The sequence below is a fragment of the Limulus polyphemus genome, unplaced genomic scaffold (assembly GCF_000517525.1).
Source record: "Limulus polyphemus unplaced genomic scaffold, Limulus_polyphemus-2.1.2 Scaffold1240, whole genome shotgun sequence".
In the NCBI taxonomy this organism is placed as follows: Eukaryota; Metazoa; Arthropoda; class Merostomata; order Xiphosura; family Limulidae; genus Limulus; species Limulus polyphemus.
The window spans coordinates 216747-231695 of NW_013666850.1; the positions used below are offsets into that span (position 1 = coordinate 216747).

General features: G+C 30.8%; 1 protein-coding gene across 3 annotated transcripts; it reads left to right on the forward strand.

The window, feature by feature from the left end:
• The first annotated feature begins 479 nt into the window (after positions 1 to 479).
• On the forward strand, positions 480 to 9614 carry LOC106462755 (histidine triad nucleotide-binding protein 2, mitochondrial-like). Of its 3 annotated transcripts, none has more exons than XM_013922706.2 (5): positions 480 to 737; positions 3260 to 3406; positions 6237 to 6341; positions 8611 to 8683; positions 9077 to 9614. In XM_013922706.2, the coding sequence occupies exons 1-5, from the start codon at positions 639 to 641 to the stop codon at positions 9166 to 9168; spliced, it is 516 nt and encodes a 171-aa protein (XP_013778160.1). In that variant the 5' UTR covers positions 480 to 638; the 3' UTR covers positions 9169 to 9614. The 3 variants fall into 3 exon arrangements, with proteins under 3 accessions (XP_013778160.1, XP_022245793.1, XP_013778161.1); XM_022390085.1 differs by having other exon boundaries at positions 481 to 665; XM_013922707.2 differs by having other exon boundaries at positions 629 to 742.
• Positions 9615 to 14949: the final 5335 nt, after the last annotated feature.

Consider the following 14949-nt stretch of genomic DNA (forward strand, 5'->3'; position numbering starts at 1 on the left):
TGCAGGAAGCGAATAAAAGAACGGAACACTAATGGTTTACAGACTGGAAGAAGTAAAAATGCCCTTCATGTATTTGTATTTTATTTTTTCACCATAACACATAACTTCAGTAAAAAGAAGAAATAATCCATGGAGTTAGTTTGCTGTATAATAATTAATTGTGACGTTATAGTCACATATTTTTCCAATACCTAAAGTATTGTAAGTTATTTGAAGTGAGTAAAGGATTTTACATCAAAACCTACATGTAAAATATTAAAAAATATAATTTAAAACCCTACTTAAATTGTTTTGTTTTGTAATTTTTTCTTTCCTTTGTGGAATTCTAATGATTTTATCTTTTGCTATTCTGCAATGCTAGTTGTCAAAAACAAATATCACATATATTTTCCATTAAATGTTTTCGTCTAATTATCACGTACCTTAAACATACCACGTTTTTAAACTCTTAGAAATAGATCTTATACTTCTCATATACACGGTAGTTATTCAGCATATGCTGGGAGAAATCTTGGAATCATGTATACTGTTGGCAATTGATTGCTGTATAATAATATGAGCGTTTTTTCTTAAATCGACCTCAAATATTATTTGGTTGACCCATTTTATCTTCCATATATTTTACTCCCGTTATTAAAATGTCTTGCAGTAGATTTGTGCACCAGGTATATATCATTCCACTTAGATCCGTATTTAGTACGAAACCTAGTAATATTAGATTTTCTCGAGTGTTAAAGGTACGGTAAGTGTTGGTTTTTCTTTTTTCTAAAGTATAACTTTGTTTCATGTTAGAAAATATTCGGTTTTTAATGAACAGTTGTTGGTCGAACCTTTGAATTTTATTTTTAGTCTTATGTGGTTTAAGTTTTAGAGTACAAATTACAATGTGCTGGATAAAATACTGAAAAAGTGCATAAGCAACGACTTGGGCGTAACTGTAAGTGTAACAATAACATTGTAAGACTAAGAGTAAGGATAAACTGGAAGCACCCTGGTTCTTTTTCAGCTTTACAGAAGCAAGTGAAACTAGCCCATACTGCATTGCCGGCAGTTTGTTCACTGAACCGAAGGCATAGGAGTCGTACGATTTCTTTCGTTTTGAAAATATTGCTTTATTTTTTGGACATAAATATATTACTTAGCTGTACAGTAACATACACTATCATACAACGCTTCAATTATAAACATAAGCTTGTTTTTGCTAGATTTCGCAGCTAAAAAGGAACAAAATATACGAATAACAATCTAACTTCTAAGAAACTTCTACCAGTAGTACTGGTAGTAGTAGTGTTTCTTGAAATTTTTTTCATATTTGAGAGTTAGTTAAGTTACAAAAAAAATAAAAAAATAGGGCCATATAAATCCTTTGATTTCATAATAAGTGTGTTACTTTAAAGTATAATAAATCTGTAATTTTATGAACTTTTAAGTACAGCATTATTGACTTTTATTTAGTTAATATATAATCAGCAATATATCATTAATAACATGACTTGTCAATAAGATAATTAACTACAATGAAGAAAACGAAGTGTGGTGAATTATAAAAAACAAAATCATTGCACAACAAACCATTGTCCTAGTACTAGGTTCTAAGTAATATGGAGTCAATAACATTAAAAAATTCATTAAGCATGTCATTAAACAAGTATTAAATCCAGATTTATGCAGTAACCAAATTGATCAAATGAACTGTGATTGTTATTTTATATAAATCGTTTACAAAAGTCTTAGGGTAAGAATTAATAACACAACATTAGGCCAAAAATATATATATGTATGTTTAGCATCTCTATCCACTTCCTTTTATGGAGCTGCCTCCCCCCCCCCCACTTTTTTTTTTTCAAACAAGTACTACATGGGTATGTTTGCCTCACTAGAGTAATGACTGTTAAGATGAGTTCTTGATTACACCTTTTTTGGTGCTGCTACAGTGTGCAGTTTACAAAGATATTTACACTATAGCATGTGGTCTACACAGATACTATCATCATCACCATTTTAACTTTTGTTTATTTGCAATTGGCACCAGTTATTATAAATAATGCTTTTAAACTAATAAAGCACAAAATAGCATTACATAATCGGAATGAAATAAGTTCCAACAATTATAACCTATATTTAAGGTACTCTTTTGGAACACACAACTTATTAAATTGAATATTATTTGCTGAACAGAAACATGGATAGATATAAATCATTTAGCAAGAAATTATGTTTTAGTAAATCATTAAGATAGTGATGATGATAGTATCTGTTTAGACCACACGCTATAGTGTGAAGATCTGTGTAGGCCGCACCCCTTTTTTTTTACTGAGAATTTTCCATTTGCAAATATCTATATTAAAACTAATTATTTCATAAATGTTTCACAACTCCTGTGTATATTACTCTGACAGGCTTTGCCTCTGTCTGACTTATCAATTTTATATACTTTTCTAACCATTGCATCACTGATAATCATACTTTTTATTTCTTCCTTGATATTGCACTCCAAATGAGTGCTCTATAAACAGAGCTTAAGGTTTTACCCAATAACTATCATCAGCTAAGTACTGTGTCTTTTGCACTCAAACTACCATACTTGTATATAATAAATTTTTCATGGTGATCTCAACCATGTTTAGTATATCATTATTCTTCCCTTCCTATATAATTTAGTTATTTGAAGATGATTGAAAAAGAGTGTTTAAGATTATATCCACACCTTATTTCCATTGGATTTCCATGACATTGACTAACTTCAAATTTTGCACCACTGGATTCTAGTCTTTTCTTGTTTGAAGTTTGGATTTTTGAGGTTTTTATGATGTTGGTATATATCTTTGGTTCATTATAATTTCATCCACTACTTGTTCTAAAAACAAGTTTTGTATGAAATGTTACTTTCATTTATTCAAACATACAGATAACATTTGTATCCTGAAAATAATTAGAATCTTTTGAGCATTGTAGAATAGATAGTGTTGAACTTTTCTTGTGTTTATTTGCATGTGTGTGTATATATAAGTATATAAAAGCAAGAAACTGAACAGTATAATTACAATGCAATACGAATGCACTAAGACATAAAAATACACTTTAAGTGGTTAAAAATTACGTTCTTGGATAATATCACTTAGAAGCATACAATTGTCCTTCACATACTGAATATTGGTCACAAAAATATATACTTCAAAATTAGTTTCTGCAATTAAAATGACAAAGTTATTTATCAAATGTACGTGAAAAAGCAAGTAATGATTTCATGTGTTTTTAGACCCAGTCATGCCTTTTTAGTAGAAAAACAGAAATGGATGAAGTCCAAAAGGCCCAAAAGACAAAGGTGGAAATCGGCAAGCCGACCATTTTTTCCAAGATAATAGAAAAGGAGATTCCCGCTGATATTCTGTATGAAGATGATCATGTAAGTTTTACTGTGAAATAATATTTTTTGGTTCTATGACTCATTTTTGTAAATACAGTTTATTTTTGCATGCCTGCTCAGTATTAGAAAAATTGTAATCATGCTTGTTAAATGTAATTTCGTGATAAAAATTCATAACTGCTTATATATATAAAGGTTTAAACTCTTGTTGGAATTAATAATTCAGTTTTTAGTGTTTTCCAATTTGTTTTTGAGATTGGAAACTACTTAGCATTTTGTATATGTGAACTATTACTGAAATTATTATAGTAATTACTTTATAAAAATTGGTAAAAGATGGAATTTACACATAAACTTGTGTAGTACTTTCTGAAAAATTTTGGTGCTACTATAGCGTGCGGTTTACAAAGATATTTATGCTATAGTGTGCAGTATACACAGATACTATCATCATCATCACCATTTTAATGATTCACTAAAAATATGATTTCTTGCTAAATGATTTATATCTATCCATGTTTTTGTTCAGCAGATAATAATTTAATATATTGGGTGTTCCAAAAGAATATCGTCAATTTAGGTAATAATTGTGTTAGTTTAGATTGTTGGAATTTATTTCATTCCGATTATATTTGCCCCAAAATTGTTATGTAATGGTAGTTTATACTTTATTATTTAAAACCATTATTTGTAATACTAAAATGGTGATGATGATAGTATCTGTGTAGACTGTATGCTTTTGTAGCACCAAATTTTCTTGTACTGCTTTTAACCAGAGCTTTTTGGTTCTTTAGCTCATAGCAGTGAATCTACTTTTTAAATGAGCTGAGGTTGAAATTTTCAGTCATGTGGCTTAAATTTTAATATGTCTCCCTCAAGTTTTTTTTGTACATTAACTTATACTTTTAAAATATCTGTTTCAAACAAATAAAAATCAGTATTCTCTACTACAAAATCGCAATAAAAATGATCCTAAGCTGTACAATTTTATTGGCATGACATAAGAATCCAGTTAAATACAAAATGTAACTCCTGACATCTGGTGGTCTAATGAAGCATCTATCTGGCAAGCAGAGTCACGGTCTCAAATTTCATTAGTTCCTGGCTTTTCTTTGAAATATCTATTTACTTCACCGAATGATGAGCCACCCTTTACAGATATGAACCTAGCAAGCTTATCTCATGGTTATCAGTGGAAGAAGGTATCAAAGCATGAATTACTCATGATGTTAGAAAAACACGTAGGTTCAAGAAGTCTTGATAGAAATGAATAAAAATGCTATACTCCGAGCACTTTCAAAAGGTGGTCCTTTCTTCTTCAGGGGCAAACTGGGAATGGTTTGCCCCTGAAGAAGAAAGGACCACCTTTTGAAAGTGCTCGGGTTATAGGGTATTTATTCATTTCTATCAAAAGCATGAATCAGTGTGCCTAATATTGGTCATAAAAAATCATGATAGATTGCCGACATCTTTTCGACATTCACATATGGAATTGAAGATCTTCAGTAAAGTAATCAATAAAAGTGTGCTAGAAAATTTGCAGTCATGTATAATTTTTCTCGTGGATATTAAGCTTAATAATCATATGTTGTTACTTTCTTTTTACTTTATTCAAAAGTATATTTTCCTCTCCTATTTCTCCTAATGCATACAATTGCAAATTTGGGAATCAAGGATGCTATATAATAAAATTACCAGGCACTTCAAATACATTTTAGAATTTGTTTACTAAACCTCTGTTAGTTTTTATGAATTCCAGCAATACCAATTAAGTTTTTTTAAAATTTTTATATGCAAGTGAAAAGCTCCTATTATTTGTATTCATTAAGTGTGCTTAACTGTTTCTAGTCAAATCTACCTTTGGTGTATTAATCTAGTGTATTGGTTGTGTGTTACTGTCTAATCAAGGTTCTAGATAGTACGGAACCCCGAGTATTTCCACTCACAGATTTTAGAGTTCATGCACAGAAATGTTGGTTCACACATGTGAAGAAAGTAATAGAAACAGTAATTTATTAAATAACTCGGGAATGCCACATGTATTCCCTTCTGTGTAAAGACTTCAGTCATGTAAATATCTATGAATTGACAGAGTGCTATCAGAAAAGTAACTTACATATGTATTGGTGTACTGTCAAGAAGTTAATTGGTCACGTTTGATTAGTCCAGCCTTCAGACCTACGTATTTTGGAATCAAAAGAATCATGACTTTAATTGGATTATCAAAAATAGCTTGTAAGGAGGTTAATTGATTATGAACTGTTGTTGCATTGTTGAAAACAAAAGGTAACTGGTAATCAGCCTGCTTGTTAGACTGAAGGATGCCAACTCGTACTTGTAGTATATATTAAATAATTATCACACACACACACTTATTTAATGCCATTTAGAACTTTACTCTCAGAATTTGACACCCGACGGTATCCCCCCCCCCCCATGTTGAAAGCCTCTGGAGAACCGTGTTTAATATTAGTCAAGATAGTAGAATATATACTATAAAATATAGCAGGCTTATCATAGGATATTTACACATAACCTGTGTGCTCAGTGTCTGAGAGACTTGTGTGAAGACACTGACATTTTCTTTAAGAATAAATTCAACTATTAAGTTAACTTTTTCTTTACTTCATAAATAGTTATGTCAAACTACATAACCAAATTATAAGACACTTTTTCTTTGTATATAAAATTTTTTACAGTACAAAACAAATGGAAGTTACTGCTGCTCTGTTTTATATATTGGCATACTTTTTATTTTTTACATCCTATACAGCTGTAAGTCTTGTTTTAATATCTTTCACTGTATTCCAGTAAGAACCATTTGTTAATATAAATTGTTAAATGTTATCATGCTTGACCTTATTTTTAGTGTATTGCATTCCGTGATGTCAGCCCTCAGGCTCCTTGTCATTTTTTGGTTGTTCCCAGAAAACCAATTTCAATGTTAGATGAAGCTGAAGAGGAAGATTGTAAGGTAATTGTTTTCATCTTCAGATATTTTATATTCAGTCATATCCAAATCATCATCAAACACAATGAATTGTTAATCAAAATTTTACTTTTTCTAAAGCTGGCTTGGCATATATATGTAATGAGATTATATCAAATTTAATTACATTATTAGTATCTTCTCTTCACAGAGAAGTTTGTATATTTTTGGTAAAGGTATAATTGAAGACACTTAAGAGAATTCTTTTTAGAAACTAGTCACTTATGGGTTGGTTAAATTTAACTTCTTTCTGATAGTAATCATTCACTGTATGTGGATTGATGCATTTCATTACTATTATTCATTTTGTACATTTTTCAAACCTTTGTTGGGTGTGCACGTAAATTGAAGTTTAAAGTTCTTACTTAAGTTTTCACAAGCAATTAGGGTAAGCACACTTTTACAGACCGTATCTAAATTCCACAAGAAAAAAAAATCATAATTAAATCGGATGTACTTTAGTTTAGAAAGACAGCTGTTAGGTCTAGAAATCATATGTTATATTGATGCTACATTAGGCTGTTGAATGTAGGTCACTAATAGGTTTTTAGGTTTAAAAATTTCTTATTTCAGTATTTACTTTAAAGACATTTTCATCTTTAGATGAGTCGGGCATGTTTAAAAAGGTTTTTAAAATGTACCATAAACTTAGTACGAATGAGATGTTTTGTTTCAAGTTGGCCTAATAGGAAGACTAAGGTTTAACACACCAGTTGATAAAAACAAATCAAAAAATATTTAGCATCTGTCAGCTTTTTCTTTTCTGGTAAACTGTACAAATTATATATTACAGTTTAAGATATTGATTTTAATTCCACTATTACATCTATTATCATTGTTAACTTTATGCAGTTAATTTAAATATATTTTAGGTACAGTGGTTTTGAATTATTTATTTGATTACTTGTTCAGTCAGCTTAAATTATTACTAGAAAATGCACCAGTTTTAGTTGCATTTCTTTTACTGGCTTTGTTTTATTACCAAAAAAATTATTCTTAGGAACAGTGGAGCTTGGGCAACATTTTCATATAGTTAGAAATTTGTGTGTTGCTTTCTAGCAAAGCTGCACAAAGGCTATCTGCACTAGTTGCTCCTAATTATGAATTGATAGATTAGAGGGAAAGCAGCAAGTCAACACCACCTACTGCTAGCCCTTCGGTTACTCTTCTCAAACCAAATAATGGGAAAATTGTCACTTTTATAAGACATGCAAGAGCCCATGAATGCAAAGTGAGAAGCAAAATAGTTTATTTTTTGTAAAACATCAAATCCATAGTCAGACATACTAGCCATTGAGCCATAATTGGCTCATATTGTCAGGAAGACATCGAGTAGAGATTTACATAGTTGAAAGATACTGTTCAGTAGTGTTACACACGTGCCTATAGTGAAGCCTTTTTTATATTTGAATTGAGAAAATAAGTAGTGTAACTTACTGTAGTAGACTAGATGAAGCAACTGAAGATGCCATTGTTATCTTGTTTAACACGTAAGATAATTTGAAGAATTAACATAACCTATTTGTTCGTTGAGCAGTATACAAAGTAATTTTTTTAAAAAAACCACTAGCAACTTCTCCCCAAAAGTTTTGATTCAGAATCAATATATAGTGACATGTAGTAGCTATTTACCTAAAGCTAATAGTGGTTAAGGAAACTGCAACACATGGAATATTTATATAAATTAATATCTTGAATCGTACAAATAAATTATTATGCAACAATGTTTAGCAGTTTACATGTTATATACTACAAGTATTAAAACTGGACAGTGCTGTTAGTCCCCTTAAAGTGTAAGAAATCTGATGGTACTGTAGTTTAAGACATTAGTAGCTGACTACTACACTGCATATTTGTCTATTATTGATATATTCAACACTTCACGAAGACTGTTGTGTTAATATTATGATAACTGATGTGTTTGAGAAGAGTTTTGATATTAGTTTACAACAGTAATACAATGAGGTATTATGCATTTTTCTTACACGGTGCATTAGCAATATGAATATTTTGTTTATTTAACTTCCAACCCATTTGCTAAGCAATACCCTAAATAGCATATTCCGTATTTCACTTATAGATTTGTTTTGAATGTTTGAATTACAGACCGTGGCAAATATTTTAGAAGATATTTATATAAACAATTTAATTTTTTTTTGTAAATTTTCATTTGGAAAGCTTTTAAATTTGAACTGTTATTTTGGAGTTTAATATAAGCTACTTTTTTTGCTTATGTACAATGTAACAATTTCAGCTTCTTGGGCACCTAATTCTAACTGCAAAGAAGGTAGCATTTCAGGAGAAGCTTAATAAAGGATATCGAGTTGGTAAGAATTAATAGATATTTGACAAAAACTTATTTTTGGAAATTTTTCTGTACATGAAATAAGTTATTATAGTGATTTCTAGTAACATACCGTGCATATACATGCATGTACAACAACTACGTTTTGACATTTCTTAGGTAGTGTGATACCACTTAACATTTATTATATTTAGGAAGGGTATATATGTATTTTAGAAATAACCTTCAATTCACCTCTTGCTTTTCATTCATGTTTAATCACTATGCTGCTGTAGAAAAAAAAAAATTCCCATGATTCAATGTAACTTATGAAAGTTTATAGTTTTTTAAGAAGGGTGTGAAGTAAACGAGATGAATGTCAACTGTTGGTAAAGTATATGTTCTAATAGTAAAATATTTATTTATTTGGAAACAGTGATCAACAATGGAAAGCAAGGCTGCCAATCTGTATACCATCTTCATATCCATGTGGTGGGTGGGAGACAGCTAAAATGGCCACCAGGTTAACTTTGTACTATTATCAAGATATGAAGTTGTCGGAGCTCTATATAAATACAAAAAATTTGCACTTCAGCTAAATGCAGCAGAAGTGCATGCACTATTTTTAAAATATTGAACATGGTAGGAGAAATTACTTTCATTTCTTATAAGGAATGTAGACATTTTCTGAAAGTCAGCATCTGTAACAGGGGGAAGTTTTCCATTCTACTAAGCAGTATATAACAATTAAGAAAAGGCATTTCTTCAAGTGTGTCTTAATAAAAAGTGGGATTGATTTATGTACAGATAACTGTTTAAAATTATCAGTCTCTGCTGGCTTCATAATTTTTTTGTTTAAGTAGCATAGTGAATAGTAGGCTTATTAATGAGCAGATTAAGTACATTGTATCTTATGTATTCTTTGCTTTTCAGTTGTTTATAGAGTTTAAATAAATGCTTCATATAAAATTGAATCTGTGTTATAACTTTAGGAAGGTAAATTTTGAGTAGAGATTTACATATTTGAAAAACACTGTTCAGTAGTGTTGCACACATGCCTATAGTGAAGCCTTTTTTTTATATTTGAATTGAGAAAATAAGTAGTGTAACTTATACATGTAAAAATAACAGGTAAATGTCAAAGTTAAATACTGCTAATAATTGGTTTCATTGATTAGTAAATACTGTATAAACTCAACAGGTTGAACTTAGTTTTGGAATCCAATGAAATTAAGTAATAAAACAGATACTTTCATTCACAGTTATGTTGAAGGTATATATATATATATTGACAACTAGTATTTTTCTTAATTTAAAATTTGTGTACATGTATTCATTACATAAACCATTTTTCATTTTGTTCCTATAGAATTAATCTGTGTTGGCAGTGTTCTTTTTCTCAAAAAATTTTTTTTTCTTTAAATGAGTAGTTTTTGAGAAACATCTATATTTAAAATGAAATAATTGTAAATTGTATTTTTTTAGCTTTCCACATTTACTGCAACCTCGAGAGCCTTTTCAGATTTCGTAGTATCCATGCTAAAGAAATTCATCCAGAATAAAAATATCTATAGGTTTTTCACTTAACCACGTATGAAATAAATTTTTAAATACTTCCACAAAAAAACTTTTGCACTTATCCATATTTCTACAGAGATTAACCAAAATATGCTGAAAATATTTAGATATGCTTTTATTGTAGAATTTCAATAATATTTGAAAGTACTTTACCATCAAACCTATACAATATAGAAAAATAATTAAACACTAAAAGAAGATTTTATAAAAATAATTCTTTCAAATTATGTTTAAAAACAACATTGTGACTTTCAAACTAATACAAAAAAACAGGAAAACAAAAATTATGATTACTTAGTGATAAGATTGCATTTTTTTGTGCAGATGTGAAGTTCTAGTTTTTTTGGGGGAAAAAAAGGATTTCTAGATTTTTGATGAATTTAGCACATCTCTGTCTTTAGAGGTCTCTGAGCTATCAGAGCAACACGACTCGTATCCATCAATAAATGTTCCATTTTGCTCACATTTCATTTCTAAACTCTCTATTACATTAGTCATATTCATAGACTTAATTTCTGAACTGCTTGTAAAGTTTCTGTTAGCAGCATTTTTAGTGGTTTCGTGCAAGTCTTTATCTAATTTATTTTTTTCTAAATAATGCATACAAGCCAATGCTAGATCATCTGTTGGTTTACTATTTTGAGAATTATCCAGTCCATTGATTCTGTGTTCAACTGGCAATTTCTCATTGTCAACCACAGTAACTAATGGATAAAATGGTTCTTCTAGAATCACAGGCATTGGTGTTGTTGCAGACACACGTTTTTCAGTAGGCACTGTGTCTGTTATATTGAGTACTGTACTGTCAGACACAAAGATCTGGTTAGCTGACTCTGGGCCAAACACTGGTGGTGTCGGTACTAAGGTGGATTCCGTCTGACACAAGACATTTGGAACAAAAACTACCGAGGATCCATCATGCTCGCTTGAAACTGTTGGATAATTGGTACTTCCATCTTGACTCATTGGATATTCACTGTTCAACTTTTTTTTTCGCTTACTCAAGCTTGGTAACTTAAGCAAGAAAGGTGCTACATGAGAATTGGAAGCATCACTCTCATTGATTTCATTCGGCATGAATATGGGTGATAATAGTTGGTCTTCGAGATTTTGTTGTCTTTGCATACGAGTCACTAAGGTTTTGCTATTCTTTGGAAGCTCAGACGTCTTTGTTGACCCAACAGAATATTTCTTGCTTCTATCCCTACGAGAACTTCCAGTTAACTTACTGACTAAGAAGTGAGGATTGAGCAGGTTGTGGTGTACTGGTGTCATATGTCGACTGCCACATTGACTGTCTTCTATGATTATTGGTTCAAGCGGAATAAACTGCGACTCCTCTTCATTGACTCTACATAAAATAGATTAAATCGTGTAATCTACAATCATACATTTGAATCCAAACAAATTAAAATGGCTACAATATAATGAAAATTCAGCTGAAACTACCAAATTTAATTTTTTTTTTTTTTAATTAAGAATGTTTCTGTTGTGGTTAAATTTTTTTTGGTGAAGAAAATATTCAAGAAAAGTACGAATTACTTTTTGGTCTTTTTAAATATATTTTCTTAAGCTCAAGTGTAGAAAAATTTTTTAATTTTTAATATTTCATAGCTATATTTACATGTTACATCTGCATACAGTAAGAAATATAAACATACCATAATCACGGATATACAATGATAAATGTAGTTTGTAAAAGAACAAACATACTCAAGGTTGACAGTTGATCCAATTAATGGATTATTAAATTTCTTGATAGAGTACTTGTTGTGGGGTAGTTTGGGTTCAAGGTCATCCCAAAAAACATCACGTTTCAGCTTTGGATGCTTGGATTGCAGATGATCAACTATTAAAAAAACCATCTGAAAAATGAAAGACTTAATTTATCAAACTTTGTTTCCACACATGCTATGTATACGGTACATAAATTCTCTTCAAAGCTACTGTTACTCTACATCTACAAAACTGTCATGAAAATGACGAGCCATTTGATTTACTCTGTATATTAAATGTTTCACTAATAATCTCCAAGTAATAGGTAAAAGATAACAACAAGAAATTTATTCATTGCATGTAGTAATGTTATGTATGATGAAGTATATTATATTGTGGCCTCCAAGATAACATGCTTGGACTGTGAATCAGAGAGTTTGTGATTTGTGGCCTCTTTTACAAAAATATATTCTGTACTTTGAGGCTGTAGGAATGATAGTCAAATCCAACTATTTGACAAGATGAAAGCAGCTCATGAGTTGGAGGTTCATGCTGTTCACTAGCTGCTTTCCTTCTAGTCCGTCATTCCACAGTTAGGGATAAATATGCATAGATACCCTTTACTGTAACTACAAGTAAGAAAATTCTGAAACAAGGTAAATATTAGTCTTTTTACCTTTTAAAAACAAAGGGGAAAATATACAGTAATTCTTACAAAGTAGGGTGTGTAGTAGAAATATTTTAAAGTCCTTATGATGTATAGTAGTCCAATGATGATAAAATATAACTAACTCCTCTAACGTCACTTAAGCAAGACTCCTAACAGAAATGTTTTTAAGTAAATCCCTACAACATGCAGAAGGCCAGAGCAGATATTTGTAAGTACTCTAACACCATCTGATTAAGGCCCCTAATAGAAGGTTTATAAACTATGAAGTGCAGAAGATTAGTGTTTAGAGCTCATCTCTCATTTGCTCCAAAAATCAGTTTCTTTCCATTGCACCATTATTCACTTGAAACGACCACATGCAAGAAAGGGCTGAAAATTAAAGTTAATAACAACACACATTAAACAAAATATTACTTTCAAGTAACTATCATTATATAATGGAAGTACATAGTATGGTTCGCCTGTATTGTTTGCATTACAGATGTTTTAGAGTTAGGAAATAGTATATATTACTTAAGCAATCACTTTTGTACATAAACACAATCTACGTTAAATATGGATCCCACTCTGGTGCACAGTTTACCAGGATCTTTGTCTTATGACTAGACTTTGTCTAGAGGACACTGAAAAATTATCCAATCTTTAGGAAAGAATGTAACTGTATCCTAATCTATTTAAACAAAATCAATAACAGCCCCTGGTTGGCAATGAGTAACATAATGAGGCTAAAGAAAACTTTAAGAAATAAGTGGTTAAATCATGACATTAATGGTCACTTAGTGGGCAAAAAGTTCTCACACGAGGTTGTAATTGGACTGAACGAGTCAATAACCTCCATCTGATGCAGTCATTGCATAACAAAGTTCTTTGTGTAGAGTTTGTAACCAATAGATTTCTTTACGGAGTGAGTAGCATCCACCCAATAAAGACTGGGATAGAGAGTATAAACATATACGAGTTCATCCACCATGCCTTTTGCTCCTTCCATGAAAGTCTCTGCTTTTTTATATATATATGGCTAAGATTATAAAGATTTGTTGGATACATTATTGAGTAATCAATGACAATATAAAGTTCTTTTATTAATGGTTAATAACCAGGCTATTCCCATTTTACATGTAATTTCCATCAGAAACATTCAATTAATTTCTTTATTTCATGTCAATCTCCTTTAGTTGCAATTCTAGGATAATTGTTTTCTCAAAATTTGAGTAATCACCATCACCCACAATTGGGAGTTCCCATACAACTTATTTCCTAGCTCTACCCCATCATTATAACATAAAATCAGCAATATGCTTAAACAATGTCATGAAACCATATAATTTAGAAAGGTGCAAGTTTTCATTAATCTCTTTACACATGATTATGCAGCTTGCTACCAGAGATTGGGGGGGGGGGCATCTTAATAGAAGCCAAAAATACTTGGTCCTTCTAACGTCAACAATTGTGACTGCAATAATATCACACGCTGTCCAACTGCTAGTAAGGATATGCTATCTAAAGTCATTAATTAAAACCAAAGTTAAATACCCTTAAGACCAATCCTTAGTGTATTGTGAGAGGGGGGTGGGAATCCACGGATGCAGCCCAGCAGTGGTCTAGTAAACACAAATTAGTATTTAAAAAAGGCATGGTTTTATGTTAAAACAATTTCCTTGTCACTTTAAAAATTTTCTAATGAGTGAAAAATAATACATATTGAACATTGAAAAAAACTTTAAGGAAATCCAGGATCATATCTTTGTATGTATGTGCTTTATTAACATTTGCTACACAGTTTTTTTTAAGGTATAAATAATGTATATTATGCAAATATTTGAACAAATACAGAGGGCTATATGGAGATTTGTATTGTGGAATCATGTTAATATTCAGTGTATCATCTTCATCCATGGGTTCCTATCCTCCTCTATAGATATGAGGATCTTAAATTTTGGTGATAAGCAAATTACAGAAAACCATTTCCATTTGGAATTACTGGAATACATTTAAATATCATGGTGGCTATACATCAAAACTAACTTTTTTAGGTTAAAATCTACACAGCTACAAGTAAATAGACACCACTTTTTCAGAAAAAGTGAAATTTTTCAGTCATATTCACATTAATTGATATATTTATAATTTAATTAATATCTAGTTGATCTTCCTTTCGCTTCGTGGAGTTTGTTGATCCTTTGGGGCATCATGAGAATCATCTCGTCAATTTTAGATTGTGGGATTTTCGCCCATTCTTTCTTCAAAACTTGGAGTAGATCGCTCTTCGAAGTTGGTTTTTTTGGCTGTTTCTTGACTTGCCGGTCGTGTATAGCTTAGAGGTTTTCAATGGGGTTCATGTCAGG